Here is a 27,894-nt window from a genome sequence, read left to right as displayed (position 1 = left end):
CTAAAACAAAGTATATACACTTATAAATCTTGTGTAGTATGCGGGACTCAGAAGAACAACTATCATAGTTTTAGTTTATTTATTTAATGGACTTTTGCAAAGAAAGCAAAAATACAGGCTCTTTAACATCAAGCAAAATATAAATAAAATAAAAATATTCATAACTAGAACTATCACTAAATGTGATTAATACCCCCGCAAGACAGCTTCGGATATGAGGATGTTATTAGTAACAGAATACCTTGTAAAAGAATTAAAATAGAGTTATGGTTGTGGGCAATTAAAGATAGATGTGGTTCTTGTATGTTGCATTTCCCTTCAATGTGGTTGGCCATTGATGAAGTTTTATTGAATTACTCTGTAATAAGTCCAGAAAGACAAGGAAAAGGAACAAAGTGCAATAACTCTATAAATACTGAAGATGGAATTATAGTTCTTGTGCACTGCACTTACTCTCATTGTGCTTGACCATTGCATGAAGTTGTACTGAATTCCAACTACCAGTTTTCAAGTTATGTACTGAACAAAAAAGTAACAATGGGCAATAACTGTAAATAGTCCAAATAGAGTTATGGTTCTTGTGCACTGCATTTCATCTCAATGCCCTTGATCATTGTATAAAGTTTCATTGAATTCCAACCATTAATTTTCAAGTTATGCACTGGACAATTAAAAGTAACAAAGGGCAAAATCTTTTAAATAAGTCAAGAAAAAAGTTATAGTTTCTGTGCACTGCACTTCCTCTCCATATACTTGACCATTGTATGAAATAGTATTGAATTCCAACAAGCAGTTTTCAGGTTATGCTCTGGACAAGAAAAAAGCAATGGAAAAGTAACAAAGGGCAATAACTCTATAATTACTCTTGACAGAGTTACAGTTCTTGTGCCCTGCATTTCCTCCTATTGTGCTTGACCATTGTATGAAGTTGTTTTGAATTCCAACAAGTATGTTTTAAGTAATGCTCCGGACAAGGATAAGTATGAAAGGGCAATAACTCTGTAATTTGTCAAAATGGAGTTATGGATCTTGTGCACTGCACTTCCTCTTAATGCCCTTGACAACTGTATAGTTATATTGAATTCCAACAAGTAGTTTTAAAGTTATGCTCTGGACAAGGAAAAATAACAAAGGGCAATCACTCTGTAATTAGTCAAGATGGAGTTATGGTTCGTGTGCACTGCACTTCCTCGCAAAGTGCTTAACCATTGTATGAATTTATATTGAATTCCAACCATTAGTCTTCAAGTAATGCTCCGGACAAAAAAGCAATGGAAAAGTATCAAAAGGCAATAACTCTATAATTAGTCAAGATAGAGTTATGGTTCTTGTGCACTGCACTTCCCCTTATTATGCTTGACCATTGTATGAAATTGTTCTGAATTCCAACAAGTAGTTTTAAAGTTATGCTCCAGACAAGGAAAAGTAACAAAGGGCAATTACTCTGTAATTAGTCAAGATGGAATTATGGTTCTTGTGCACTGCACTTTCTCTCAATGTGCTTAACCATTGCATGAAGTTATATGAATTCCACCTTTTAGTCTTCAAGATATGGTCCAGACAAAAGAAAGCAATGGAAAAGTAACAAAAGGCAATAACTCTGTAATTACTTTAGATAGAGTTATGGTTCTTATGCACTGCACTTCCCCTTATTGTGCTTGACAATTGTATGAATTTGTTTTGAATTCCAACCAGTAGTTTTCAAGTTATGCTCCGGACAAGGAAAAGTAATAAAGGGCAATAACTCTGTAATTAGTCAAGATGAAGTTATGGTTCTTTTACACTGCATTCCTCTCAATGTGCTTGACCATTGTATAAAGTTATATCTAATTCCAACCATTAGTCTTCAAGTTATGCTCCGGACAAGGAAAATGCAACGGACCGCTGGACAGACCAACCACCAGGTGACTCCTATATAGCCACCCCCCCACCCAACTTCGTTTTGGGGGTATTATGACAAATCATTTCTTCTACATGTAAATGAAGATGTCAAATTTATTAATGCATGCAAACACATGAGTTATACAACCCAACATACCTACATTAATACGAAAAGTGTTGTAAGTAAATTTCAAACTAAATATATCATTTTATATTCCAGATATTTGTGAAAATGAAAAGAAAATTTCAAACATGTATGTAAATGCACATTTCTCAAACACTATATTATAACTTTTTCATTAAATAAACCTTTTCTAGCATATATAGATAGTTAAAAGAAATATTGTAAAATGTTTTTCTAATATAACTGAACCCCTTAAAAAGAAGTGTTGTAAATCATGTAAGATACATATAAAAAGTAACTTATGTAACATGGTTGGGAACATACATTACAGCATCTCATTTGCATTATATATATTTAAAACCTATATGATTTCCTAACTTAGTCATACATATGGTATTATCAATCAGCAATATCTACATCTAATTAGGCAGTTCTACACATTTTGAACATATCATTTTTTACATTAAGAATAGGAAAAATATTTTTGATGACATTTTCACATGTATGAAATGTTTCACAATGTATATCTTAATAGTTTTTTTTAGTAGATACAGGGTAATCTATATTACAAACAAGAGGGCCATGATTGCCCTGAAAACGCTCACCTGTATATAGGCCCCTGGGCCTGAATGCCAATTTTAAACCAGGAGCTTTGATTGAAACAAACTTGGTAGACAGCCATTAGATGTTTCATGATAAATATCTAAGCCCTGACTCTTTGGGGTTTTTATAAGAAGATTTTTAAGTTTTTACTTTTACATATAGGAAAAAACAATGACCCCCCCCCCCCCCAAGGAGGGGCCAATTTTGACCCCAGGCCTTTTATTTGAATGAACTTGGTAGACACTAACTAGAATATATTTCGTGCTTAGTATCTAAACCGGTTTTTTATAAGGAGATTTTTCACACATATACACATATAAGGAAAATCAATGACTCCTGGGGTGGGGCCAATTTAAACCCAAGGGCCCTTTATATTTGAACAATCTTGGTGTGTAACCCATTATAAGATGTTTCATGCTAAATATCTTAGCTTAAGCTCTTTGGGGTTTTTAAAAGAAGATTTTTTAGTTTTTACTATATACATTGTACATATAGGGAAAAACAATGACCCCCTTGGGCGGGGCCAATTTTGACCCCAGGGCATTTATTTGAACAAACTTCCTAGACACGCATTAGAAGTTGTTTCATGCTTAATAACTAAGCTCTAGCTATTTGGGGTTTTTAAAAGAAGATTTTTTAAGTTTTTACTATATACAAATTAGGAAAATCAATGACCCCCCGGGGTGGGGCCAATTTTGACCCAAGGGCATCTTTTTTACAAACTTGGTAGACACTGACTAGGTGATGTATCATGCCAAATATTTAAGCTCTAGCTCTTGCTGTTTTCTCAAAGAAGATATTTTAAGTTTTTTCTTTTGGTTGCCATGGCAACCAGAGTTCTGCTTGGAATTAAATTCTTTGAACAATTTTTAAAGTTGACAACCAAAGAAACATTCCTGTGAAGTTTGGATGAAATTGGCTAAGTGGTTTATGAGGAGATGTCGTTTAAAGTAAAAGTTAATGGACAGACGGACGCCGGACGAAAAGCGATCACAAAAGCTCTCCATGTCACCAAGAGCTCGCCCTGTTGTAACATATTCATACGTCAAATTACAAATAGAGAGATCAAAGTTACTAATCATATAGTTTCATCCTATTTGAGATATATTGTGTGACAGAATTCATGGTATCAGATTTGAAGTGAATGTTCATTATGACATCAATTACCATGTAAAGTATGACCCCCTTAAAAAATATACTAAAACTTAAGAGAAGGCCGGAAACTCCAGATTCAAGCCTACCAGCAAGGGATTCATTTCCCGGGCCGTTGTGAAACCAATTGTCATGTTAACATTCGAGATGCGGAATTTTCTAACGTTTATACCTAAAACCTGTCACGAAATCATAGTTAAGAATAGCAATACCACTCATATGCTATTTTAAGATGATTTTTCAGCATTTAAATATTTATTGATTTTAACTCTCAACTATTAACAATAAATGGTCAAAAAATTATTTAAGAAGTTCATAGTCAATTGACTGTATACTGTACATTCAAACATTGTAGTTTTATTTTCATTTTTGTCTTTTATTTAGTTTCAGTTCATTACAAATATTAATCATTGTATATATTAAGAAAACAAAAAGTTTCAGGGTTCCTATGCTGAATCAAGGTCAGTCACATTTGTCAAGAAACCACTCCATTGCTGGTGGGCGAATTGTATTTGGAGTATCATTTTCAAAACTATAATTTCTTTCTACAGACAAAACATTTGAATATTGAGTCAAATTTTGGTATGCTTCCAAATTCTGAATCTTCTGATGGAACCCACTTTTGGTGAAACGCTTTCTGAAATCTGGACATTTTCTAAAGAACAACCTGTGGTTAAGGATTATCCATAAGACTATAAATGGCCTATAACCTGTTTCTTTATCGAAGTCTTTTGGATAGGTGTACACCATATGATTTGAAACAAGAAGAACATCTTCAACAGGACTGTATATCACATACTGAAAAGTGCTTCTATCAATGTAGATTGAAGGAATACAATGTCCCATTGTTTTATGCCTGTTGAATTCAGTAAAAGCAAACACAACTGCCTGAGTAGAAACTTGATTAAGTGCCTGAATTAATCCACTAAATTCCATCTCCATGTTTGTTTGATCTCCAGGACTTTCACCCTTTTCTTCAGTGGATTCCTTGTATTGGTTTTCTTCCTCATCGTCACTATCTTTATAAGCTTTCTGTGTTTCTATTTCCTGATTCCCATCATAATTTTTTACAGTCACTGATACAGAATCTCCTTTGGCTGGGTTCCCTGCTAAAATATCAAGTTCTCCATACCAAGTATCTTTTGTACCTGAAAAAGAAAACAGTCAAGCAATATCATCAAAGCAGAGATGGGAGGGTATGATACCTTGCATTGACCCTATGCTAAAATACTGAGCAATATGTTATTGGTGTTTCAAAATATAAGGCATGGAAAAAGTTGTGACAAAAACTGTAACATTCTCTAAATGTACAAACTTCATTTAGGGCCATACTTCCTACAAAATGCTTGATTGAATGTCCCCCCATGACTAGGTTCATGTTGATAAAGAAATATTGTAAGTATTAAAGCAATATTTCAATGGAGTTTGACAATACAAGCTTTGAAACAAGAGCAACATTGTGACAACAACTGCCCCTAACAAAAGCTTTTGGTGGGGATTTGGGCATTAATTTAATGCACAACACCCAGAATCACACTGATGAACATTTGGGCCAAGTTATATTATCTCAGGACAAGAGTTTTCGAAAGAGAAAAAGACCTTATGGCTGAGAGCAATTCTAAAACGTAACATTAAAATTCCTCCATGCATGTAGAAGATATGCTCTGGACAATATTTGAATATTTTATTATTTCTAATGACCTTGACCTTGCAAATATTGACCTAAATGTGCCAGTTCTAAAGTCATAAAAGTTACCATTTGTGTTACAATCCATCAATAAATGATGACTAAATGGTCCCTACACTAATCATGAACTATGACCTCTATGTGTGACCTTGACATTGGTTGCATTGGCCTGACTTTTGCGCATAACACTCAGCCTCACAATGGTAAACATTTGTGCCCAGTTATACTAAAATCCCCTTAAGTTATGAATGTAGAAGTTTTTCCCCGAATAAGGTTTTTTTAAATTAGCTCTAAAAGTGGCCTTGACCTTTGATCTAGAGACCTGAATCATGCATGGAGCAATACATCTGATGGTGGTGAACATTTCTAAAAAAGAATTATAAATATTCTTCCATAGATGTAGAAGATATACTCCAGACAAAATCTGGATATTTCATCAACTTTAGTGCCCTTAACCTTGCATATATTGACCGTCACAGCTGTAGTCATGATAATGACCATTTGTGTTACAATCCCTCAATAAATGATGACTAAATGGTCCCTATACACATCTTCATATATTTATCTGAACTTTGACCTCTATGTTTGACCTTCACCTTGGGCGCAGGGACCTGAATTTTATATGTGACACTTTGCATCACATTGGTGATTGTTTGTTTGTATCATTTTACGCCTTTTCCCAACAGTATTTCAGTCATATAGGCGGGTAGTTTCCTAACCATCATTCCTGGAGAGTTACACCAGTACTAGACTACCTTCTTCTGTGCTAAACTACCAAAGCATCTCCCGGGGATCGAACCCACGCCAGAGAGGTAAATGGATTAGAAGTCATCGCCTCTAACCCCTCGACCACGGAGGCGGTAACACATTGATGAACATTTGTGCCAAGTTATATTGAAATCCCTTTTTGCATGTAGAAGTTTTGCTACGGACAAGCGTTTTGCCATGGGCTCTAAGTATGACCTTGGAATTTGACCTAGAGACTTGGTTCACGAGCGTGACATGGCTTCTCATAGAGGTGAACATTTCAATAAAGTTTCATTAAAATCCCTCCATGAGTATAGGAGATCTGCTCTGGACAAAATTAGAACAAATTCTGAATATTTCATCATCTTTAGTGACCTTGACCTTGCATAATTATATTGACCTAAATTACATGTGTTACAGCTGCAGTCTATGATAATGACCATTTGTGTTACAATTCCTCCAAAAATGATGACTAAACCGTCCCTTTACACATTTTCATCTGAACTTTGACCTATATGTGCAATCTTCACCTTGGCCGCAAGGAGCTGAATATTTGACATAACACGCCAGGGCATTCCCATAATATGTTCCGTTTTTCAAACGGGCATATAAAAAAAGTCATAAAAACCTTAAACATTTATATGCACTGCCAATGCTGCTGCCAAGGTTAAGTAAGATAGCTCCCCTTTTCTTCAAACAGTGCTATTTAAACTAAAACTACCACTGAAGGTGATTAATACCCCTGAAACATACACTTGACATTGAATATGTGGTCATGTTTCCAACATCTTCATGCCAAAGCACACCATTTTGAGCTGAAATTGTCAATGTAGACAAAACTGAACCAATGAATAAGATATAATGTTGTTGGAAGCACTAAAACTTAAGGCAGCATACAAACATTACCATAATGATAAAGAAATCATGACATATTCCAACATTCAATCAAATTTCTTCAGAAATGTTAAAAGTAGTTCACTCTACAGTCACTAGATTTTAATGCCATTTTGCAATACAAGTCTATGTTCAAGGACAAACTAGAAGATGCTTTCTAAAAAGCGCTTGTCTCCCCCTCCACAGCTCCCTTTTGACCTGAAAAGTAGCAGGGATGATTTACATATCAAAACTTAAATTACAATATCAAGTTTCTAGGTTCTAACTGAAATAGATCTCAAAATCTTGATAGGAAACAATTTTTGGACTTCGGGTCTAGGACAAATTAAACTGTAGTTATTGAGCAGAAACAATTTCCGTATATAGGCCCCTGTGACCTTGACCTTTGATCGCAATATCAGTAGGTGTCTGGCTCTAAATGAGGACAATCATTAAATCAAGTTTAAAGACTCTAGGTCAAATGGACTCTAGTGCATGATACAGCATATCAACTACATACAACAAAAAAACAACATAATAATACAGGCTGGATGTTACAAAATGATATGATGATACAATAATCTCTATTTCAGTATGTTAAGCAACGCAACAGACCTGAACAAGAGCTGTCAAGCAAAGTGATGAATGCCCCTAAAGTTTTTCAGCAAGGTATAAAGAAATGTAAAGAGAGTAAAAGTAACTAATTGCTTAATATTCTTTTTGTGAAATGAAGTGTTATTAAACTTGAAGCTGATATAGTAGACATTTATGCCAAATTCTAAAATCCTTCCATGCATGACAAAGTAACAGTACGGACATAATTGTGTGAACCTATAAACTGTATTTGTGATTAATGTTAGTGTGACCATGACCTTTGAGGTTGGAACGTGATTCTTTTACGCAACATATCGTCTTAATGTGGTAGACATTTATGCCACATTATTTTAAAGGCCTTCCATGCATGATAAAGTTACAGCCCGGACACGATTGTGTGAACCTATTAATTCTAATTGTGATAATGTGAAACTTCAAAATGTTAGTGTGACTTTGGACGTAATTCTTGGAGGCGACACATCACCTTGATGTGGTAGACATTTATGCCTAGTTATTTAAAATTCCTTCAATGCATGACAAAGTTACAGCCCGGACACGAATGTGTGTACCTATAAACTCTAATTGTGATAAAGTGAACTTCAAAATGTTAGTGTGACTGACCTTGGACATAATTCTTTGACGCGACACATCATCTTGATGTGGTAGACATTTATGCCAAGTTATTTAAAATTCCTTCGATGCATGACAAAGTTACAGCCTGGCCATGAATGTGTGTACCTATAAACAAACTCTAATTGTGATAAAGTGAACCTCAAAATGGTAGTAAGCCCTTGACCTTTGAGGTAGGGACAAGATTATTGAAAGCGACACATCATGTTGATGTTGTAGACATTTTTGCCAAGGCTTTTTAAAATCCTTCTATGCATGACAAAGTTACAGCCCGGACACGATTGTGTGTACCTATTAATTCTAATTGTGATAATGGGAAACTTCAAAATGTTAATGTGACCTTGACCTTTGAGGTAGAGACGTAATTCTTGAACGCGACACATCGTCTTGATGTGGTAGACATTCATGCCTAGTTATTTGAAAATCCTTCAAAGCACGACAAAGTTACAGTCTGGACACGAATGTGTGTACTTATTTACTCTAACTGCGATAATGTGAAACTTCAAAATGATATTGTGACCTTGACTTTTGATGTAGGGACGTTGTTCTTAGATGCAACACATCGTGTTGATGTGGTTGACATTTGTGCCAAGTTATTTCCAAATCCCTCAATATATGACAAAGATACAGTCCGGACACAATGAAGTGGGGATGCACAGACAGACGGTGCGATTATATCATGCCTCCCTTCCAGGCATAAAAATATGTGACTGCACAAAAACTTTTATATAAAATCTGGACAAGGACGCCGACGTGAGTAGGAGAGCTCTCCATACACTTTGTATAGTCAAGTAAAAAATACATAAAAGACAAGACAGCAGCTTTCCTACATTCAATTGCAATTTGAAACAATCATAACTAGAACTGCCACTAACATGGCGTGAATACCTTTGATAACACTTTGTAAGAATCAACAGTGGCCATTTAGAGCTCAAGGACAACCTCCCTGCCAAATCTGAGGTCACTTAGCCAGTGCATTGCTAAGTTATGTATTCTACATGATTCAAATGTGAAAATGTCAAAATCAATACACTGTGGACAGGCATTCTTAAGCATTTGAGCAGACAAGCTTATTAAAGTAAAAATCCCTGTGACCTTGACCTTTGACACAGTCACCTAAAAATCAATAGGGGTCATCTACTATAGTCTCAATACCAAATATGAAGACTGTTGACCAAAGCATTCTTATGCAATTGAGCAGAAAATCGTTTTTTAAGTCAAGGCCACTGTGACCTTGACCTTTGAGCCAGTCCCTCAAAATCAAAAGGGGTCACCAAATTGTCATGATCAACCTCCATGCCAAATATGAAGACTGTGGGTCAAAGGTTTCTTAAGTTATTGGGCGGACAAACTTTTTTAAGTCAAAGTCCCTGTGACCTTGACCTTTGACCAAGTGACCTCTAGATAATATGACTAACCTCCATGCCAAATATGAAGACTGTTGGTCAAAGGAATCTTAAGTTATTGGGCAGACAAGCTTTTTTTTAAGTCAAGGCCCCTGTGACCTTGATCTTTGACCCAGTGACCTAAAAATTGATAGCCCCTGTGACCCCGACCTTTGACCTGGTGACCTCAAATCAATAGGGGTCATCTAATGGTCATGGCCAACCTCCATGGCAAATATGAAGACTGTGGGTCAAAGGAATCTTTAGTTATTGGGTGGAAAAGCTTTTTTTAGTCAAGGCCCCTGTGACCTTGATCGGGTGACCTCAACATCAGTAGGGATCATATACTAATCATGACCAATTAAGTACCAAATATGAAGACTGTGTGTCAAAGGAATCTTAGGTTTTTGGGCGGACAAGAAAAAACCAATGGACGGCCGCACAGGGAGACGTCCACACGGCTTGACGGATGAGCTGATTCCAGTTTACCCCCCCTTACAACTTCGTTGTGGGGGGTTATAATTATATACAACTTACCTATCCACATGGTTTCATTGTCTGGCAGTTTTTCTTTACATCCACATGGACAGCTTCGAAAGCTCTTTTGTTTACTAGTGTAAGCTTTTCCTGCCAACTTTGAAATAAGATGAATTCCAAGACCAACTTCAAGTTCCCCTTCATCTCTTGACTTCTTGATAACTTCTCTAAGTGCATTTAAATTTGTATCAGTCAGAAATCTATTTAGATGTTCTATTGCCTTCTTAATACCTGTGTTGCTGAAATCTATCTAAAAAAGAAATAAGAACGCCCCAAAATATTACAAAGTCAGTGGGTGTCTTTACAGTACTACTGTGAGTTTTAACAACAGAATCACGTTTTTTGATGAATGAAACTGTTATGCAGCACCTGCCATTCTTAAAATGTAAAAGAAACTAATAGAGATAATCCCTTACATTTTGAAAGGATGAAGCCAGCCAAACTATCAACCTTGTTATTTAAAGAATTGAGCATAATGTGTTTTCCCAGGTGTTTAAACACACATGGTTGATAAATCAATTACAGCTAAGTGAAAGATGCCAATTCTGAGTCAGGCCAGAAGGGATTAAACCAGAAAGTGTTAATTTGCTCTTTTATATATACTGAACAATGAATGTCAAAATGGCTTTTAAAAGATTATTTGTTATTACCAAAATACTGAACTTTTTATGCATGTAAATTTCTTACAATTAAAATTAAGAGTGAAATTGTACATGTAGTTTGTATATAAAATGCTTTACTTTATCAACAAGAGCAATCGCAAGCCGGGGCCACGCTCGACTGTCCTTTATTTCTGCCGAGGCTTTTTTTTGGTGATAGTCATTTGAAGATCAAAGCCAAATTTGAATTTCTTAATATGACAGTTAAGGGCTACATGCAGTTATGTCAAAGTATGAACCAAATCTATCCATAAATAACAAAGTTTGTGTTTAATGTCATAACTGTTGTTTTGTCCCAGTATTAATCAAGTTCATCCATTATTAAAAGTTACACAAATTCTAGCAAAATTCAATGTTATGACTGTCCAAGGTCATACATAAATTATGCAACATGTCAGTTTTGTCATAAGTGTTGTTTTGTCCAAGTATCAATCAAATCTGTCCATTAATAACAAAGTTACACCATTTTCAGCAAAATTCAATAACATGACCTTGACAGTCAAGGTCATTTCAACGTCAACATATTGCATTTATCATCAAGTGTTGTTAAGTGCAAGTATCAATCAAATTCAACAATTAATTACGAAGGTATGCCATTTTTGCAACATTCAAGGCCTAAAATAAAATTTAATTTGTTTCCCCTTCCCTAGCTACCCAACAAATTTGCCCCTACCCAAAAGATTTTTAGGGGATGAAAGTTTTTCTTTCTTTTAGAGTGAGTACAATAGGTACAATCTAATCTGATATTTTAGACAGCTAGCATAGTTAATAAATTGTTGCATATGTCAGTTGTGAATATGGTAATGCATTTACATACGTAATTATACTATTGCACTTAATAAATTAATTTCAATAGTTCATTATACATATATGCAGATTATTTATTATTATGCACATATAAAAAGTAATAATTTACTACCTACCTACCCAACCCTAATTTTAATGAGTCGGGAAGGGGAAACAAACAATTTTATTTTTGTCCCAATAATAAGACCTTGATTGTCAAGTCTTTTCAAGGTCAAGGTCACCATAAATTTTGCAACATGTCGGTTTTGTCATAAGTTTTGTTTAGTCTATGTATCAATTATTAATCTGTCCGTTAATAACAAAAATACACCAATTTTAGCAAACTTCAGTAACATGACCTCGACGGTCAACATTATTACAGACAGAAAAATAACACTTTAAAAAAGTTTTGTGAGAAACCTAGAGCTTAGATACTTGTTGTGTAGCATCCGCTAGTAGACCTCTAGCATGATTGTTCAAATTGTGGCAACAGGGTATATTGGCCAAGCCCTGGGGGGTCATTAATTTTGTTTTTACACTGGCAAATATTGGAAAAACTTTATAAATCTACTTGCGATCACATTGCATTTTCACAAATGCATTCTTGTTCATGATTTTGTTTGCACTCGAAATCTCAACCCAGGGTACATTTTCCAGGTGAGCGATTCAGGGACACTATGGCCCTCTTGTTGTATTATATTCACGTTCATCATACATGTTATCTAAAATGCTTCAATCCAAGGCTTAACTCCGGCTTTCCATGTATCAGTAACTCACATTTTAAAAGCAAATGTACAATTTGAAATATCCTGACCTTGTCGGTCTCATCCTCTGTTTTCTCTTCTTGAAAATTTTTCTGTTTGGCTGAATGATCACCCATACATGAAGCTCCTGCAGTCTCCTGTTCACTGTGCAAATCCTCAGTATCTGTTACTTCGGTCTCATGTACATCAGATTTCTTATTTTTCAATATTCTTTCTTGTGCTTCAGTATCACTGCAATTGCTCAATTTTCTTTTCAACATCTTTTTTTCCTGAAAAGTTGCAAAAAGTTTTCATTAAAAGCATTTTTAGTACAACAACAGGTAGAGTGAGTTTGGCTAATTTCGTACTGTTTTGCATGTAACTTCATGTGCATTACTTCTCCCTGGCTTGATACATAATTAATATTAATGCGGCAGCATGTCTATGAAACATCGAAGAACTATCTAAGGGTATTTGTAAACAGCTATGTGTTTGATTGGCTTATCATTGTATGACGTCTTAATTTCCGATTGGTAGAGGTTGTTTAATTTGTACAGTGGCTAATTTCGTACATTCCATACACTAAATGGTTTTTCCTCTCTGTCTTAAAAAATCTCCCATTTTTATATAATTTATATAACCATTTTGATAAAGAAGTATAATTTATCAATCACTTTGAGTACAATAATACATGAGCACAATGAGGAAAGAGAGACCATTCAGTGGTAATTTACTCCAGTAATTTCTTTTGATGTAAATCAAGCGGAAAGATTTTTACCTTGTCCATGAAACTCAGAGCTATCATTTGAGTGATTAGCTAGCTTCTATTAATAAGGGACATAATCTATGAAATATTAGCATTAGAGTACAGTGCTGAATGACATGTGTGATAATGATTAAGGAACCCTAGTATCTTATTTTGACAAAATTGCAAATTTCTGCTAGCCGTCACTGGCATCTTGCTTATACTGTGCATTACAACTACATTTGTATGTTCATGGCATTTGTACAGCATTTACATGGCAATCAAAGGGCTTGCTAATGGAGTTTATATACGATCATACAGCATCTTTAGTGCTTTCGGGGGGGGGGGGGGGGGTACTATAATGACGGCACTCTTGCCAGGTTCACATTGCATCCTGAGTCACCCTGGAAACGCCATAGTCGTATAAAGAACCATTTAGACATTCTACAAACACCCTAGGGTTGCCATACAGTCATCAATTACATGCAAAACAATTTTTGTGCATTTATACTGTGACTGCATGGCATCCATAGAAGGTTCATAGTACCTGCTTGGGGTGTTCACCTGGGTTCCTAACTCAACTTCTAGGTCCTTAAGCAGTCATTGAATTACACTAGCCCGACCTTATTTTCACTGGCCATGGGCCATCGGGCTAGTGCTAAATTCGATGACTGCCTAGGGCATTCGGTAATGAAAAAAGTATGGTCAATGTTAAAGTCTTCAGACAAGAACAGCAATAAAAAAAAATAAACATGAAAAATAACAAAAGGCTATAAGTAAATAATTATGAAGAGAAAACTTCTTGTTATTATGCTCTGCACAACTCCTCCATGAAATCTACCCATCTATGATGTTGCAAAATGGTATCTTAAATACTGTTAAGTGCTATTGCCTTGACAAATTATGAATGCAAAATAAAAAGGGCAATAACTACAAGATAATGAAACTGAGAGTTGTATACTCTTGAATACTGTAGTCTTCCTTACTAAGATGCATCCAAATTATTATCTTTAAAAGACAAAAATATGGAAGAAAAGTATCAAAGGGCAATATTATAAAAATAATGAAATGAAGAGTTATTATTCTTTAGCAATAAACTCCTCCACAATAAGATCTATCTGTCTATGAATTTTCAACTTGATATCTCAAATACTGTTTCAGTTGTGGTGTAGACAAATATCAAGCATGAAAAAAACAAAGGCCAAGAACTCAAAAATTATAGAGTATAGTTATCATTCTTGTGAAATGCTCTCCTAATGAATTAAAATCTGTGAAACTATAAAGTTTTAAGTTGTCAACTCAATACTTCTGAGTTAAGCCGGTCATGATGAAAATTAAGCATGAAACTAATAAAGGGCAATAACTCAAAATTAAAGAGGGTACAGTTATCATTCTTGTGCACTACACTCCACCTCAATAATAAAGATTTATCCACTATGAAGTTTCAGATTGCTATCTCAAAGACTTTTCGAGTTATGCTTCACTCAGGACAAAAATTAAAAATGAAAGATAACAAAGGGTAATAACTGAAAAAAATTTAAAGGGTAGAGTTAACGTTCTTGTGCAATGCATTTCCCCTGAATGAGATCTATCAGAGCTGATCATATCTCAAAGAGTTTATGATTTATAAATGCTCTGGATGGAAAAAAACAAAGGGCAATATCTCAAAAAGGTAGTAGTCAGACTTTATTCTCTCTCTTACCAGTTCCTCCCCTGACGTGTCCTCCCTGACGGTTCTCTCCTTATTTTGGAGGAGAACCGTCTGCATATTTCCAAATAATTATACAGTTCCTCCCCATTCTTATTTTTATTTAAACATTATTATTACAGTATTAAGATGATAAATAAATGGGTAAACTTAATATTAAATGATATAAATTAGAAGGAAAAATACTTTATTGAAGTATTTATATGTTTTATTCAAGTTTCAATTTTGTTATTATCAGCAACAATAAATGGGTCAGTTTATTATCATTGATATACATTAGAGAAAAAATATTTTATTGTTTGTTTGTTTGTTTTGATTGGGTTTTATGTCACACTGACACAGTATAGGTCATTTCGCGACGTTCCACAGTATACTTTTCAATGTGTTTAGTCATTGAAAATAATTAATGAATAATTTACTTGATTAGGATAATCATAAGATATAAATTATTGTGTTGTTGTTGTTTTTTGTTGTTGTTTTTTTAATAAATAAGAATAAAAATTGTAAGCAAGAAATGAATAATGAATTTAAATTGCCGAATTTTATACTTTTGTACAATGAACTAGAACTCCGAAAGTCAGATGTGTCACTTGTTAACAATATAGTTTAGGAGAAATGGCCAGGACAAAAATGAAATATGAAAACTAACAAAGTGCAATAACTCAAAAAATAATAAGTGCAGAGCAGCAGTTTCTGTGCACTGCACTTCTTATCAATAAGATCTATCATTCTATGAAGTTTCAAGTCCATATCATTTATAATTTATGAGAAATAGCCTGGATAAAAATAAAGTATGAAAATTAATAAAGGGTAATAACTCACAAATAAGAAGTGCAGAGTACCGGTGCTTGTACACTGGACTTTATCTTAATGAGATCTATCATCCTATGAAGTTTCATGTTCATAGCTTTCATACTTGAGGAGAAATACCAGGACAAAAATAAAGTAAGAAAATCAACAAAGGGCAATAACTCAAAAAATAAGAAATGCAGAGTATCAGTTCTTATGCACTTCACTTTTTCTTAATGAGATCTATCATCCTATGAAGTTTCATGTCCATAGCTTTTATACTTTCTGAGAAATGGACCGAACAAAAATTAAGTATGAAAATTAACAAAGGGCCAAAACTCAAAAAATAAGAAATGCAGAGTACCGATTCTTGTGCACTGCACTTCTTCTTAATGAGATCTATCATCCTATGAAGTTTCAAGTCCATAGCTTTTTAAGTTGAAGAGAAATGGCCCCGACAAAATTAAAGTATGAAAATTAACAAAGGGCAATAACTCAACAAGAGCACCGCTAGGCGGAGCATTATATGCCCGAAAGTGTTTGTTTTTTTTAGTAAAGATGAAGCATTTGTAAGACATGGGACTAAAATAAAGTATTACCTCCTTCAAATAACAATCCTCCATTGAAGTTTCAATATTGTGGTCCAAATGGAACTTTAAGTTATGTCCCAGAAACTGTTTTCAATTCTAAGGTAAAAGTGACCTTGACCTTTGACCTTGTGACCCCAAAATCATTAGGGGTCTTTTACCCAATATGGACAATCATCCTATGAAGTTTAAACACAGTAGGCCAAATGATACTTAAGTTATATTCCGAAAACTGTTTTCAGTTTTAAGGTAATAGTGACCTTGACCTTGTGACCCAAAAATCAATAGGGGTCTTCTACCCAATATGGACAATCAACCTATGAAGTTTGAATATTGTGGGCTAAATGGAACTAAAGTTATGCTCAAGAAACTGTTTTCAATTTCTAAGTAAAAGTGACCTTGACCTTGTGACCCCAAAATCAATAGGGGTCTTCTACCCAATATGGACAATCATCCTATGAAGTTTGAACACTGTGGGCCAAATAGAACTTAAGTTATGCTCCGGAAACTGTTTTCAGTTCTAAGGTAATAGTGACCTTGACCTTTGACCTTGTGACCCCAAAATCAAAAGGGGTCTTCTACCCAATATCGTCAATCATCCTATGAAGTTTGAACACTGTGTGCCAAATGGAACTTAAGTTATGCTCTGGAAACTGTTTTCAGTTTTAAGGTCATAGTGACCTTCACCTTTGACCTGTGACCCCCAAAATCTATAGGGGTCTTCTACCAAATATGGACAATCATCCTATGAGTTTGAACACTGTAGGACAAATGGAACTTAAGTTATGCTCTGGAAACTGTTTTCAGTTTTAAGGTCATAGTGACATTGACCTTTGACCTTATGACCCCAAAATCAATAGGGGTCTTCTACCAAATATAGACAATCATCCTATGAAGTTTGAACACTGTGGGCCAAATGGAACTTAAGTTATGCTCCGGAAACTGTTTTCAGTTTTAAGGTCATGGTGACCTTGACCTTTTACCTTATGACCCCAAAATCAATAGGGGTCTTCTACCCAATATGGACAATCATCCTATGAAGTTTGAATATTGTGGGCCAAATGGAACTTAAGTTATGCTCCGGAAACCAAATTGCTAACGTTTTCAGTTTTAAGGTCATAGTGACCTTGACCTTTGACCTTATGACCCCAAAATCAATAGGGGTCTTCTACCCAATATGGACAATCATCCTATGAAGTTTGAATATTGTGGGCCAAATGGAACTTAAGTTATGCTCCAGAAACCAACGGAAGGACGGACAGACGCCAGGGGGTATAACATAATATGTCCAAAATTCTTTCGGGCATATAAAAATAAAGAACTGCAGTGTACGGTCCTTGTGCACTGCACTTCCGGTTACTGAAAGAAGCATGCATACCAAGTTTGAAGTCAATCAGACTTATAGTGACTGAGTTATGCTCCGGACAAGCTTTAGGGGACACCGACAACGACGCCACCGACAAAAGTAACCCCTATAATTCGTCACCTTAGTGCAAAAACTCAATAACTGCATATAGATAAAGAAGCAGATATTGAGTTCTTGCATTAAGGTGACGATATTATGTCCTATATATCACTGTCCAATATAAAAATATATATAAATCTATAGGTGTTGATAGGATCACAGACACTGAGGGTGTTGAGCTCAAAACACATTTAAAATCCAAATAAAATGCATATTTGTCAATCCCTGCACATGTTACTTTGTACTGATCATATATATAAAAAATCTAAATATAAGCCGTTTTGTAACGGCTTGTATTAAGTTTTTTTTTATATATATGATCAGTACATGAGCTGGGATTGACAAAGATGCATTTTATTTGGATTTTAAAGGCGTTTTGAGCTCCACACGCTCAGTGTCTGTGGATAGGATTAAAATAAAGAAAAAAGGTGTTAATTTTACAAACACTTTTCAGCTGATAAACATAAAACAATTGCACTTAATATTAAACACATTCTTTTAATAATCTTCATTTAGAAATATTATTAGATTAAGTCAAAACTACAGTAAAAAGATAACAAATATAAACAAGAGGGCCATGATGGCCCTGAGGTCGCTCACCTGTATATAGCCCCCCCCCCCCCGCAAATTTTTATTTGAACAGACTTGGTAGACACCCATAAGAAGATGTTTCATGCTAAACATCTAAGGTCTAGCTTGTTGGGTTTTTTAAAAGAAGATTTTTAAGTTTTTACTATACACATATAGTTAAAAACAATGACACCCCTCGGGCAGAGCCAGTTTTGACCCCAGGGCTTTTATTTGAACAAACTTTGTAGATATTTACTTAAAGATGTTTCCTGCTTAATATCTAAACTCTAGTTATTTGGGTTTTTTCAAAGAAGATTTTTAAGTTTTTGCTATGTATATAAGGAAAATCAATGACCCCCGGGGCGGGGCCAGTTTTGACCCCAGGGCTTTTATTTGAACATACTTGGTAGACACCCATTAGAACATGTTTCATGCTAAATATCTTAGCTCTAGCTCTTTGGGTTCTTTAAAAGAAGATTTTATAAGTTTTTACTATATGCATATAAGGAAAATCAATGACCCCCTGGGGAGGGGCCAATTTGGACCCCAGGGCTTTTATTTGAACAAACTTGGTAGACATTCACTAGAAGATGTTTCATGCCAAATATCTAAGCTCTAGCTCTTACAGTTCTTTAAAAGAAGATTTTTTAAGTTTTTACTATATGCATATAGGGAAAATCAATGACCCCCTGGGGCGGGGCCAATTTTGACCCCAGGGCTTTTATTTGAACAAACTTGGTAGACATTTACTAGAAGATGTTTTATGCCAAATATCTAAGCTCTAGCTCTTACGGTTCTTTAAAAGAAGATTTTTTAAGTTTTTACTATATGCATATAGGGAAAATCAATGACCCCCCCAGGGCGGGGCCAATTTTGACCCCAGGGCTTTTATTTGAACAAACTTGGTAGACATTCACTAGAAGATGTTTCATGCCAAATATCTAAGCTCTAGCTCTTACAGTTCTTTAAAAGAAGATTTTTTAAGTGTTTACTATATGCATATAGGGAAAATCAATGACCCCCGGGGCGGGGGCCAATTTTGACCCCAGGGCTTTTATTTGAACAAACTTGGTAGACACTCACTAGAAGATGTTTCCATGCCAAATATCTTATTTCTAGCTCTTACAGTTCTTTAAAAGAAGATTTTTTAAGTTTTTACTATATGCATATAGGGAATATCAATGACCCCCCGGGGCGGGGCCAATTTTGACCCCAGGGCTTTTATTTGAACAAACTTGGTAGACACTCATTAGAAGATGTTTCATGCCAAATATCTAAGCTCTAGCTCTTAGGGTTGTTTAAAAGAAGATATTTAAAGATTTTTCTTTCGCTTGCCATGGCAACCAGAGTTCTGCATGGAATTAAATTCTTTGAACAATTTTTAAAGGTGACCACCAAAGGAACATTCCTGTGAAGTTTGGATGAAATTGGCTCAGTGGTTTATGAGGAGATGTCATTTAAAGCAAAAGTTTACGGACGGACGACGGACGGACGGACGCCGGACGAAAAGCGATCACAAAAGCTCACCCTGTCACTTTGTGACAGGTGAGCTAAAAATGCGGTACGTTACGATACCGAAATCAACTTGATTTCGGTAAAGTTACCGAAATCAACTTTTCATTACCGAAATCAACTTATAAAATCACAATTAAGCGTTTTATTATATTTTTTTTCATTATTATAAATTACAAAAGGTTAAGTTTGACTTTCATGCAAAAAATCAGTTTGAAATAATTATTAATAATGATATTAGAAACAAATAACTAAATATCAAGATTATTCCCTGATTTGTCACGAACCGAAATATATGTGACAATACCGAAATCGACTTGTTAAATCACAATTTAGCGTTCTATTATATTTTTTTCATTAAAATCTATTACAATAGGTTTAGTTTGACATTCATGAAAAAAAAATCAGTTCGAAATAATTAATAATTATGAAATTAGAAAACAAATACCTATATATCAAGATTACTTCGAACCGAAATATATGTTACCATACCGAAATCGGCTTGTAAAAGTTAAAATAAACATTTTCATAGATCTTGTTTAATTAATTAATATAAAAATCATTCAAACTGAACCATAAACATAGGAAAATAATATTTAATTATAAAAAATGATGATGTTATAGACGGATATGTATATTATATCATGATTACTTCCCTTGTTATTAATGTGTTGCATTACCGAAATCAAATCGGATTTCATTTCAAAGATGAGAACAACCCCTAAAATATTTGCATGAATTTCAGAAGTCTATGAAAAAGGTATTTGAGTGAGTTTTAAACTTTGAATTCATATCGCTTATTTTCAATGTTAAGTAAGACAACATTGCAGCGTATCATCTCTTTGATGTTTCTTAATGATTTCAAAATACAAGATTAAACAAAACTGTGTTTAAAGTTATCCGCCTAATTTAGATCACTATTAAAATAGTTGATTGGAAATTATCACAGAATTTAATTTAAATCCAATGATTATGATTTGATTAAAATAAAAAGACGTAGCGGTAGCCATTCATCATAACACCTTTACTAATAAGGAGCAAGCATACACATGCTCGGACAATGGAGGTGTTAGTTGACATAATTAACATACTCGTTAACCGCATTCCTTTAATATACGTCGGCGCATGGAAACTTTAAAGTATCCAAACAACATAATTAGACATAATTATTTTACATGAAATTAAATTAAGCTGCTTGACTCCATTAAGACAAAATATACATTACAGTTTATTATAAAATGACGTATAGCGACCATCCCTATATAATATGTATCAAAAGACTTTTTTTATTGTTCTATATTATGCATATTTCAGATCTAGTAAGCTGGTAAAAATATAATTTTATATTAAACAAGATATGTTTGTAAAACATGTATGCCCCCTATCAGCAGCCAATAAGTCATGTGAAAAGGTTATTATGCATGACTTCTGACCCAGTGATCAAACAATTAATAAGGGTTATCAAGTATCTACTGGTCATGACCTTTACCTTTGACCCCTTGACCCAAAACTCAATAGGGGTCATCTGCTGGTCACGACCAATCATCATACAAAGTTTGAAGTTCCTAGGCCTAAGCATTTTTAGTTAATTGATCGGAAACCGTTTTAACATACAAGGTCAATGTGACCTTGACCTTTGACCCCTTGACCCCAAAATCAATAGGTCATCTGCTGGTCATGAACAATCCCCATACCATGTTTGAAGTTCCTAGGCCAAAGGGTTCTTAAGTTATTGATTTGAAAGCATTTTTACCTACAAGGTCAATGTGACCTTGCCCTTTGACCCCTTAACCCCAATATCAATAGGGGTCATCTACTGGTCATGACCAATCACCATACCAAGTTTGAAGTTCCTAGGCCTTAGGGTTCTTTAGTTATTGATCGGAAACCGTTTTTACCTAAGAGGTCAATGTGACCTTGACCTTTGACCCCTTGACCCTAAAATCAATAGGGGTCATCTACTGATCATGACCAATTACCATATCAAGTTTGAAGTCCCTAGGCCTAAGGTTATTTTCGTTATTGATCGGAAACCGTTTTTACCTACAAAGTCAATGTGACCTTGACCTTTGACCCCTTAACCCCAAAATCAATAGGGGTCATCTGCTGGTCATGACCAATCACCATACCAAGTTTGAAGTTCCTAGGCCTAAGGGTTCTTTCGTTATTGATCAAAAATCGTTTTTACCTACAAGGTCAATGTGAGATGACCTTTCACCCCTTAACCCCAAAAATCAATAGGGGTCATCTGCTGGTCATGACCAATCACCATACCAAGTTTGAAGTTCCTAGGCCTAAGGGTTCTTTTGTTAATGATCAGAAACCGTTTTTACCCAAGAGGTCAATGTGACCTTGACCCCTTGACCCCAAAATCAATAGGGGTCATCTACTGATCATGACCAATCACCCTACTAAGTTTGAAGGTCCTAGGCCTTAAAGTTCTTTAGTTATTGATCAGAAACCGTTATTGCTTACAAGGTCAATGTGACCTTGACCTTTGACCCCTTGACCCCAAAATCAATAGGGATCATCTACTGATCATGACCAATCACCATACCAAGTTTGAAGTTCCTAGGCCTTAAGGTTCTTTAGTTATTGATCGGAAACCGTTTTTGCTTACAAGGTCAATGTGACCTTGACCTTTGACCCCTTAACCCCAAAATCAATAGGGATCATCTACTGATCATGACCAATCACCATACCAAGTTTGAAGTTCCGAGGCCTTAAGGTTCTTTAGTTATTGATCGGAAACCGTTTTTGCTTACAAGGTCAATGTGACCTTGACCTTTGACCCCTTGACCCCAAAATCAATAGGGATCATCTACTGATCATGACCAATCACCATACCAAGTTTGAAGTTCCTAGGCCTTAAGGTTCTTTAGTTATTGATCGGAAACCGTTTTTGCTTACAAGGTCAATGTGACCTTGACCTTTGACCCTTTGACCCCAAAATCAATAGGGGTCATCTACTGGTCATGACCAATCACCATACCAAGTTTGAAGTTCCTAGGCCTGAGGGTTCTTTAGTTATCACTCGGAAACCATTTGGTCTACGGACCGACGGACCGACAAGTGCAAAGCAATATACCCCCTTTTCTTCGAAATGGGGGCATAATAAATTGTCAAAAGACCGGTTTTAACTAATTTGTAGGGGTGGTCGCTAAACGTTTCCGTAGAAAACATTTCGGTATATGAGACAAGGTGGTTTGATATTATTATTATTACCAAATTGCACATCAGTTGTTCAAAAAATGTATGCAATTTTTTGATGTCCCGGATACTTAACTACATATTCTACCTATTGAAAAAGTGTTAAGTCATGATTTTATGTTGATCGATTTAAAATCATTTTAAATTTCATATCTGTAAACAGCATAAATTTATGGAATAACTGGTATATATTTATATGATGAAAAAAATGGAACACTTTTTACTGACAAATTTCAATTATGAAATGTTGTAACTTGTACGATATGACATGCTGTGTATTACTGTATTAAGTAAGGTGTGAAGTAATTAAGACAGGAGGTACAGTTGACATATATTGTATGTAGATTATAATGAACTATCTGTTTATTTCCTATTAAACATTTAAATAAATGACTAAAATATAAAAATATTATAATAAAGAGTCCCCATAACATATGCTAGTGATTTGTTAATATATAGTTAAACGTACTGTTCAATAAAAGAAAGACACAAACTTTCAAATTTCCAATTTTACTGCCTGATACATCATACAATTTTTATGGAACATTTTTAGAGCAGTCGAATTATGTATCTGTATTCAAATTTATAATAGAAAATCATAACCTTCCGGTTGAAGTTGGATATTTTTTCTTCATAAAACATAAACATGTACAAAATTTATAATTATCTTTAACTCATATTACAGAATATTTTATTTTTCCATCATAGTCCGATCATAGCTTTTTAAAAATACGATTTTATTTAGAAAATTGTTATGCACGACAATCACGTGCAGATATATAGCATGCTAATATGGCGGTATCAGACTTTTTCTTAAATCATTATATACATTGCATTCTAATATGAAATGGTATTAGTCTTCTAAGACATTACATGAAAAACATTTTCTATCATTTAAAGGTGTACTATTTGGTTTAGTCCATCTACCTGAGTCTCTGTGCAATCTATGAGATGATACTCTTAACCTAGTGAGATCTTTACAAAACCGTTCAACATTGATAATATTTAGATATGGTTGAAACTTAAAAACAGAAATATGTCTATAAAATAGAGCTCTACAAGAGTTATCTAATCTACTATCTACTAATTATATACATAATTTAAACTTCACCGCTGATTTCGGTAATGCTAAACACATAACTCAATAATTACATTTTTGTCAATAACATCATTAAAATAAAATATTTTCAATAGATTTTTTAACTGAAAGTCTATTTCACTATTTTTCATCAAATAATGAAGAAATAATAGCAATATTTTAACTAGGTTGGTTTTTACGAGTTGATTTCGGTAATGCTAAACACATATATAACGGGTTGTTTAGAACAAAGGGAAGTAACTCAATAATAACATTTTGTTAATAACATCATTAAAATAAAATATTTTCAATAGATTTTTTAACTGAAAGTCCATTTTACTATTTTTCATCAAATAATGAAGAAATAATAGCACTATTTTAACTAGGTTGGTTTTTACGAGTTGATTTCGGTAATGAAAAGTTGATTTCGGTAACTTTACCGAAATCAAGTTGATTTCGGTATCGTAACGTACCCTAAAAAATGGGGGAGAACTGTCTGCATATTTCAAATTTGGGATAGAAGTTAGAACCGTCAGACGAGGAAAAGATTTGCGCCAAAACAGTCAGGGGGAGGAACTGGTAAGGGAGATAATAGTCTATCATTCTGTCAAAAACTAACCATCGCTCCTGGAGAGTTACACCAGTACTAGACTACCTTCCTCCGCGCAAGACAGTAACTACCAAAGCATCTCCCGGGGAACGGGGATCAAACCCACGCCAGAGAGGTAACTGGATAATTGATTAATTAGAAGAATAGTCTTGTACACTTGTGGCTGCACATCTCCTTAATATATCTATCCACCTATGAAGTTTCAAGTTGATATCTCAAATTCTTTTTACTTATGATCCAGACAAAAATATAAGATGGACGGACCTTCAACGGAAAAGAGTCAACTCGGCCCTATACCAACTCGGCACGGGTCAACTCGGCCCACTTTACAAAAATATATAGGCCTATAACCTATTTACTTTGCATTGCATGTTGTTTAGGTAAATGAATAATAAGAAATATCTTATTATTATTATATAATTATACATTGTACCTCTGCTGAAATAAAGTATATTTAGAAAAAAAAGTTATTTATTTGTCTTGCAGATTCGATAAAATTAATATAGACACAGGCACGATTATCGAACCTGGGAAGAAAAAATATGAACAGATTGATAAAATAACTTCATATTTTTTCTTCCCAGGTCCGATACTTGTGCCTGTGAATATAGATATAATAAAAATGTGTTTCCTGAGATGCATTTTGTTTGTAAAGTAATTTAAAAAAAAAATGAAACAAAAAGGTGTTTACTTAATAGCATAAGCTTCATATTAATTGCAGGTGGTCACTAATCAAATTTGAATGAATGAGTCAATCATAATTATCACCTAATTAATCGGTATCTTTAACATACACATTGATTGATAATAATAGCCCATGACAATAGGAGTCCTTTGATGTCCTTTACCCATTTTTAAAAGTGGGCCGAGTTGACCCGTGCCGAGTTGGAATAGGGCCGAGCTGACTCGGGGGCCGAGTATGTTTTAGGGCCGAGCTGACCCGGATTCCCTTCAACTTGACGTTCAAGACGTTTCACCCCATTTGGCCTTTTGGGAGTGAAACGTCTTGGTATAAACCATCCCAATAGTGAAACGAAATAGTAAAACGGAAGATGCAAAGCCGAAGTCTCCAACATCCTATTGGCATTGAAAATATATCTACCTTAAATGGTTTGAGAAAATCCACTAAAAGTTTTCCATAACCGATACAAGGAGCTGTGTCACTAATTGTGTTAATTTCACCTAGGGCACTGAAAGACCCTGGGTTTGCGACTAGGGTATCAAAACTGTAAACACATAGTTTAAGACTTAAATTCTTTATGAATATTTCAATGTCCTCTTCATCCATTTTCAGCACGCACAGATTACAAAAAAATAATTCAAACTCATGGCGGTAAACGGAAAAAGGGGGATAACTTGCGCCGCCAGTTTTGGAGACTTCGTACCATTGAGACCTCGTACCATTGAGACCTCGTACCATGATTTTTCGTACCACTTACATGGAGACTTCGTACCACATATTTTAATAAAGCACATATGCACATATAATTCCATAGTATCTAATGGGAGTTTTTATTAAAAAACATCAGTTTGAACACACATTTTTTGTATGTTACTGCTAAAAATAGGAAAGAAATGTTGGAAAGCTACTTTGGCAATGGCACAGATATATTGTATATTTAGCATATGGTAATGGGCATGTATATGTTTTTGCAGAATAAATATTGAATTGATTAAACAAAGATAACAGAAGTTTAATCGATTTTTTCAAAGAGATACTCTGGCAAATTATTGACAAAAATATCAAAATGATGTTATATACTAAAATAATGCTAAATGACATTTTTGTTAAAGTCCCAACATGAATTTCTGTATAAATTCTATATACAATGTTATTTGGATTTGAAGCATAAATACATCTATATATGTTGAACGAAATGTAGATGTAGACAGAATCACCGAGTAGTTTTAAAACAATTAAGTCATGTGACCTGAACAAATTAACTCTTAAAGTTACTTGTCTTGTGGATATTGTTTGGTTGAAACAAGTCAAAGTCATTCATTTGACATGCTCTTAACGTTTCCAGAGTTCACTGTTACAACTATTTTGAAATCTTAACGCTCTAACCTGACCCGCGTGGGTCAAGATAGGAAACCTCCATTTTATTCTTTATAAGGAGACAATTTAAGTTTGTTCCTGTGACTTCGTACGTAGTGTATTTATTTTGTTGACATTTACAGAATAACATTTGAATGAAAAAATCAAAATGAAGAAACGAAAATTTTGCCTGTGTCTCCCTTTAACCAATTCAAATACTAGTAGTTCAGACTAAATGACCTCGTCAAGGAACGGTAACCAGTTAAGAGCTTCGAATAGCTTCATTGACGGATATCTTTGTGGTTGCTGTAAAATGATTTTAGCAATTCGTTTTTGTAATTTACAAACATTATTTTTGCAGTTTGTGTTTCCGTTACCCCATATAATACAATAATATAGTCTATAATGGGCAATATAAATGCATTGTAAAACAATATTTTTATATCAAAGTGCAAAAAACACGATATTTTTTTCAATAAAGCAATTTTTCCGTTAAGTTTTTTTTAAAAACATAGTCAATTTGCAAGTGCCATTTTAAGTTGTTATCTATGCAAATACCCAGGACTTTTTGATCAGTTACATTTTCAAGAACTATTTCATTTATCTTAAGATACAATTTTCTCATAATATCTACTTTTTGTCTTGTTCCTATTACCATACATTTTGAGTTTTCAGGATTTAAGGCCATATTATTGATTTTGCACCATGTCTCAATGTTATTTAAATGATCTTGAAGTTTTAATTCTAAATTTGATAACCTTTCTCCGGACTCATAAAAAAGAGTAGACTCGTCTGCGTATAATTCAAATTTTATAATTATCATTACCAATGAAAGCTATGTCATTTATGTATATTAGAAATAATAAATGTCCTAATATTGAACCTTGTGGAACACCGGAAATTATTTTCATTGTCTGAGATTGAAGATTACCTATCTTTACCAGTTGTATTATGTTAGAAAGATATGACTTAAAAACCTTTACGGCATTTTCAGAAAAATGATAAAGCTTAAGTTTGTGCAGAAGTATTTCGATTATGATCAACCAAATCAAAGGCTTTCTTTAAATGTAAGAATACAGTCCCGATATTTTTTCCACTGTCAACATCTTTTATCCAAGTATATATAAAACTAATGAGTGCAGTATCAATTACAAGAATGGTTTTTGCAAAATTCCGAATGT

General features: G+C 34.4%; 1 protein-coding gene across 1 annotated transcript; it reads right to left on the bottom strand.

Annotated features, from left to right (window-relative positions):
* Nucleotides 1-79: 79 nt before the first annotated feature.
* On the bottom strand, nucleotides 80-26,029 carry LOC132726733 (uncharacterized). Its single transcript, XM_060712088.1, has 4 exons — nucleotides 25,778-26,029; nucleotides 12,473-12,691; nucleotides 10,214-10,463; nucleotides 80-4,908 (listed from the first exon to the last, which is right to left on the bottom strand). The coding sequence occupies exons 1-4, from the start codon at nucleotides 25,961-25,963 to the stop codon at nucleotides 4,223-4,225; spliced, it is 1,341 nt and encodes a 446-aa protein (XP_060568071.1). The 5' UTR covers nucleotides 25,964-26,029; the 3' UTR covers nucleotides 80-4,222.
* Between the last annotated feature and the right edge of the window lie 1,865 nt (nucleotides 26,030-27,894).

This window comes from Ruditapes philippinarum, unplaced genomic scaffold, assembly GCF_026571515.1.
Source record: "Ruditapes philippinarum isolate M1 unplaced genomic scaffold, ASM2657151v2 ctg886_1_1_1_1, whole genome shotgun sequence".
NCBI lineage: Eukaryota > Metazoa > Mollusca > Bivalvia > Venerida > Veneridae > Ruditapes > Ruditapes philippinarum.
This window is presented reverse-complemented; position numbering and strand designations above follow the sequence as displayed.